Source organism: Numenius arquata, chromosome 7 (assembly GCF_964106895.1).
Source record: "Numenius arquata chromosome 7, bNumArq3.hap1.1, whole genome shotgun sequence".
Lineage (NCBI taxonomy): Eukaryota > Metazoa > Chordata > Aves > Charadriiformes > Scolopacidae > Numenius > Numenius arquata.
The window spans coordinates 44628424-44634423 of NC_133582.1; the positions used below are offsets into that span (position 1 = coordinate 44628424).

The 6000-nt window shown below is 47.7% G+C and overlaps 1 protein-coding gene across 2 annotated transcripts in view; it reads right to left on the reverse strand.

Annotated features, from left to right (window-relative positions):
* Nucleotides 1-3965, reverse strand: part of CMTM8 (CKLF like MARVEL transmembrane domain containing 8) — a 35888-nt gene extending 31923 nt beyond the window's left edge. The window contains exon 1 of one of the 2 annotated variants that reach the window (XM_074150178.1): nucleotides 3652-3965. In XM_074150178.1, coding sequence (XP_074006279.1) covers nucleotides 3652-3834 — 183 coding nt within the window. In that variant the 5' untranslated portion in view covers nucleotides 3835-3965. The remainder of the gene's footprint in view (nucleotides 1-3651) is intronic. The other variant, XM_074150179.1, reaches the window with a different exon arrangement.
* Nucleotides 3966-6000: the final 2035 nt, after the last annotated feature.

The following is a 6000-nucleotide window of genomic DNA, read 5'->3' on the forward strand; positions in this document are numbered from 1 at the left end:
TCCAGCAAGCATCATTACTTCTGTAAATGAGTAATTTAGATAAGCTTCCACACACCAAAGCTGTTTTATGCCAGTTCCCAAAGGCTCTCTCAGAAATCTAGTGGCATTTTCTATTGCTCTTTGGACCTAAATAAACTGACCCCAGTTCTTTCGCGGTGAGAGGCAGGAAACCTTGCGTGCTCTCTGGTCACAGAGGCACATGTAGAAAGCAATGGAAATCTGTCAGCACCAGGTAATTTAGCCTACACTTCAGGCTGCAGTCGTGTGTTCATACTAGGTTTCTGCGGTGCTCGACCAAACAGCATTACAAAATTAAGTTGAACCAGGCTTGGGTACATGACTCCATTACTGCTGAATATGCACGGTCAACCTCATCCCAGATTTATGCTGGCTTGAAAGCAGCTATGTAAAGGCTAGGTAATACCCAATCCACCATAAAACCTATCTTTATAAAGCTAACTCATTTTGAACAAATTGGAAACAGCGGACTGAGTTAATAGCAGACCAGTGTTTCGCAGTATTGCAAAGAATCTCTCAGCAGGAGCCTTTAAGCTGAATTTACTGTGCCATTAAACCACAGCCTCAGTGCAGAAGTAGGCTGGTTACAAGAGCATGTGGAAATCCACACAGCAGTTAATTCATCTTCACAGCACCCAAATTAGGGGGGTAGGAGCAACACCTGACCAAGATCCTTCATTTAAGGCACTGGAAGATTAAATTGATGTGGTAACTTTGTGCTTTTCCCTTCTCTTTTGTTGAAGAATAACACGGATTTGCCCTTTGTCTGTAAGGGAAGAGAGTTCCAGTTTCAGAGCCAGGAGCCATAGACTGCGCTCCTCTGGCTGCATGCACCTCGCTGACTGACAGGGGCAATAATCAAATATTTATGCAGCCCCACAGTGCAAACTCTCAGACAACATCCCTAGCTTAGCTTTAACATAGTATCCTAATGAACATGGGGTCTGGGAGATGAGCAGCTGCAGGGATAACAGATATTACTAAAAACAGTCCTCTTCTCTGTCTGTCTCACAGGTGTCTCCAGAACAGGGGCAGCAGAACCAAAGCTATGCTCTTACCACAGCTGCTGCGCTTCAGATCTTGGTGCTTAGACTCAAAATGATCTGTTGGGCTGCAAACTTCTGAAACTGAAACACAGACACACATACAAGTTTTTCCCCACTTACAGGTTTGCGTATTCTTAGCAGAAGTCTCATGCTGTGAGCTGGGGGATCAGCACTGAGGGTCAGAAACATCCTGAAGAGCCAATCTGTGCAGGCAAGCCACAACTTTCAGATACACAGGATGACCAGAACAGGCAGGAACAGACTGTTTTGGAGTACACAACTCCATTACTGCTAAGTATGCATGGCCAATTTTTAAATAGAGATCTTGTGTAAAGCTAGCCATGCTCTCTTAAAGCACATTGTCCCTCAGAAAAAAAAAAAAAAACACCACCCATACAGAACTGATGGAAAAGGTTTGACCAAAACCCAATGCCAAACATACACACACATATAAACTCACTTATTTGATTTTAATAACTGGTTTTATTTCAGTTCCATACCAAGGTATTCACTAATGCTTTTCTTTTCCTTTAATTTCACAGAACAGCAGCTACTCTACCTGCTTTAAAATAAGTAAAGAACCAGAAGTATTTTCTCAAAGGCAATATCTTGCAATACTCTACTACTGTAGGACTTGCCTTACTGCTTTTAACTTCATATTAAAACTGTCCTCCATTCTCTCAAACGCCTCATCACAAGCCAGTATAAGTTCATCTACATTAGAGACTTTTGTTGCCTCCTTTGAGTTGGCCAAGAACTACACATTTTCACACTGTTGATCAGTAAAAATACATACATGTAAGCCTGTAGCGCAGACAAAACTCTACAGTAGTCTACAAAGGCAGATAGCTTTGAGGTTCTTTCTGAAGGTGGTAAGTGTATTCTCACGTAAGTACTTATGAAACTTAAACCAAAGCTGGCTCTAAATGTCAATATTAATGGACTCAAGTATCTCAAAATGGTGGCTGAAGAATCATCTTATAATTATTCCAGGAGTCAGGAATGGCTGATAGGACACGAAGTCCACCTACAAACCATCAGCAATCTGTTTAGCAAAAAAAGCTACACAAATACTATCCCTGGTCAACATAAACCAGAAAGCACACTTCCACCAAAGAGTAGGCAGAAGCCTGTCCATGCCCTGTGGCCATGTAGCTCAATGCAGCGGATGTAGTATTCCACAGCCAGGCTGAGAAAAGCCTTGGGCACCTCTCTATCAATCTACAGTGGGATCACCCTTCAGATAACACACAAGAAAGTTCCTAATTCTGTTGTAATTACTTACAGAAAATAATATAAAAGAAAGCAGCTTTTCTTTCAAAAAACTAAGACTACTTTATTCACATATCTACCACAACCCTGACAGTGAAGCACCCCCTGTATAACAACTGAAACAAGCCTACAATCACCTACCTGCTAAAGATTGCCAGAATTCCCAACTATGCCAGCATCCAAGGTACCAGCTGGTAGCAGGCTCTGACTTCACCCCCTCACCACTACTTGCCTGCCCAGCGGCCATCCTCTCTCCGATGGCACTGTTCCTGCCAGAGGCCCTACACCACATGTCTGCCCAAAGCTTTGCCTGGTTATTTTAACATTGAAGTCAGCCAAAACAACAGTCATTCCACTGCTCTGGCGAAGCACAATGTTTTCAAGCCTTGAAAACGAATCCGGTTAAATAAGTTAATCCTTCCAGTATCATCAAAGCAAAACCATCAGGAAATTAAAAAAAAAAAAAATTAGTTTGGGCAACCAGCTCTTTACATTCCTTAGCTATTAACAGTGTAGATGAGCAGATTTAAAAGAAATGTAGTATTTTTAAGCAGAGGTGCTGCGTATCTATCGCTTAACACACGGAGCGTAAGCAGTCCTGCGGGGGGATCCCAGCCTCATGCTGTTTGCCACCTACCCTTAAGAGAAGGGGCTAAACCCCAAACCGCCTGGGCATCTCTACAGTTGTTTACACCTTATGGAGTACCTGCAAAAAATGAAATCTCTACCAGACCCAAAGAGGTTCATATGCTGCCGCTCTGCACAGGTGTATCTAATCACTAAGGGCATAAGGAAATGGATTTTATTGACCTACAACATGAAGATAAGTTGCCTAATTAGCTCTCACGTCACCGTTATCAGCGCGCTATGAAGTATGAAGCATATACAACCAGTGTAGTTAAGGAAAAGCCCCCAAAAATCACTTCCAGTCTGCCAAAGCTCCTTTTTTTTTTTTTTTTTTTTTCCCACTACGAGAGGCGATGATACGCTGCGGGAGACTACAGACTACATGCGCCTCGAATGACTTTTGTATTTACCGACAGTCCTCCCCCCTCCCTCCCTCCCTCCCCCCCGCCCCGTTTCCAAACCGTCCCTTCCCGCCGCTCCACCTGCCGGTACGGACCCCGCCAAGCCGCTTCCCGAGGCTTCCCAAACCGCTTCAGGTGAGCAACCCGGGGGCGAAGTGGGGGGAAACAGCGGCAACTTTCCACGGTTGAGACCCCAAAACGCGCGGAGCGCCCTGCGCGGTGCCGAGCACCCCCTCCCCATCCCGGCCCGGCTCCTTCAGGGCCGCCGCCCGCCCGGGGTCACTCACGATCTCGGTCACCATGAGGAGTCCGGGGAGAGTCCGCAGGAACTCCCTGTCGTAGGCCAGGGTGCTGGAGCTGGCCGACAGGTTGGCGGTGAAGGAGCTGCTGGTGGTGGTCACCGTGTGGGAGCGGGGGCGCGGCGGCGGCTGCTGCTGCTGCTGCTCCTCAGGCGGCGGCGGCGGCTCCATCGTCGGCGCCGCGGGGCTGCCCCCGCGCCTCCCGGCCCAGCGGGGCGGCAGCAGGAGCGGCTGCCGCCTGAGGGGCGGCGGGAAAGGTGTCGGTGCCGCCGCTTTGTGTGGCTGCCCGCAGCCCCTCGCCTCAGCGCGGGGCGGGGGAGGGTGCTCGGCGCCCGGCCCCGGGCGGAGAGGCGGGTCCGGCGGGGGAGCCGCCCGCCCCAGCCCTCCCGTAGGCTGCCCCCGGGGCGGGGAGCCGGGGGCTGAGGGGAGGCGCTGGGGGACCCGGGCCCGGGGTGGGTAGTGCGGGGGATCCCCCGACGCTCGGGAAGGGCCCTCTGAGGGGACAACATGGGGCTCCTCTGAAAGAGTCTGCTGAGCACCGGGACGTGTGTACACACAGAGGTGTCGGGACCATGTCCGCTCCCAGCTGAGGAGCCAGGCCGAGCTAGCCACGCTCTGGAAAAACACCCCACACGAAGCCATGAGCATGGTTTGGGGGCTCCGACCCTAGCCTCTGGCCACCATCGTCCATCTGGACTGTCACCCCTGGCTCCGTGGGCAGCAAACGTTGACGGGAGACCTGCCAGTGCTGGGAGTCATCCAGGCTGGCCACCATTGCTCCTCAGTGGCACACCTTTGGGTGAGAAACCACTGCAAAGCTCCGTGGGCAGGGAACAAGAGGCTGAGAGACCCCATTTTCCATTCAGTAGAGGTCTGTGGTGGTTTGGCTGTGATCTTCTAAACAACCAAGAGTCTCCCTTGTAGGAAAGACTTCTTAAAAGCCATGAAAGTCACTGGAAACGTAAAGTATGAGGTCACTATTGGCCTACTACCTGACAGGGTTGAGCTGTTTCCTAACCTGTACTTTTTAGTACTTTTCCAGTCTAGTGTTGTGTTGCCTTTGAAAAAAAATAATAATTTCCGTGTCACTTAAGAGCTTCTAAAGTGATCTTCTGTTCCACAAAAAGTATGGTGTTTCAGCAAGCAAGCAGGTTATAGGGTTTTTTTCAATGTTCAGGAATTCTCATTAACAAAGCATTTGCATGTGGCAGCTCAGTAAAAATGAAGTGTTTTCCATATGTCTGGTGGCTATTGTCCTCGAATTGTTTACTGCTGCTCTCCTGCTGGCTAACAAAGGATGGATTTCGCAGTATTACCTTTCAGCAAGGGACTGAATCAGCTGGGGTTCAGGGAGGAGGAGGAGGATGGCAGAGTTTCTCCCAGAAATATGGGAAACGTGAATTACCCAAAGGAACATGCTTCTCATAAGTGATTATGCCTCCGCTCACAGCGTGTGTCACAACACAGGGGTTATTGGAAGGTGTGTTTTGGCTCAGGGCTCTGTGGAGCCTCCACGTACTCGTAGGCGCTGGTGACTTTTTTGTTTAAGATGGCAGAAAAATTGTGGCAGAGTTTTGCAAACGTGAGCTGCAGTCATCAGAATGAGATGCCAGTCACTGGGCACGATATGATTTACAGATATCCCTCTTTGTGAGGGAAAAAAAGAGGAGACCGTTAGCAGACCACACACTTGAACCGTTTAACACAACATCTCAATCACGAACAACAAATTTTATACTTTCTGTCAAAACCATTATTTTTTGTGGAGTTATCAGCATTTCTGTATTGGTTGCATTCCTGGTTTATCCTTTTCTCTTAAATAAGAGCTGAGATTTTAAAGGAAAAGTACACATCTGTGCACTGGTCTGTTTAGAGACCTGCTTCAACTGGCTTGCAAATAAAAAGTGCTTTATCTGATTGTTCGGCACTGCCAAGCTTCCTTCCAATGCCAGAGCTGCATTGAGATGCCCCTGTTGCTGTTCTTGAGGATCCATTGTAACAGCATTGATTTTCTCCTCTGAGACACTCTTGTCCCTTCAGTTTCTCACCTATAAGACCAATAAGTGAGTAAATGTGGGGCTAAAATTCATGCCAATAGCAAAATTAACACAAACTTCAAAATGGTTTGAGTCATCCACATCACTTTCCCTTTGAGAGCTGATTTATTTCGCACTGGATGTATTTTTTCTCCCTAAACTTCTGGAGATCAGTGTTGTTTCTCTTTCAACCATCACACGAGACCAATAGATTTAATTGCTTTGGGTTTGCACATCTATCATTTGAGCATCCCAGGTCCTCTGGAAAAAAAAAAAAGGTAAAAAAAACACAGATAGGGAA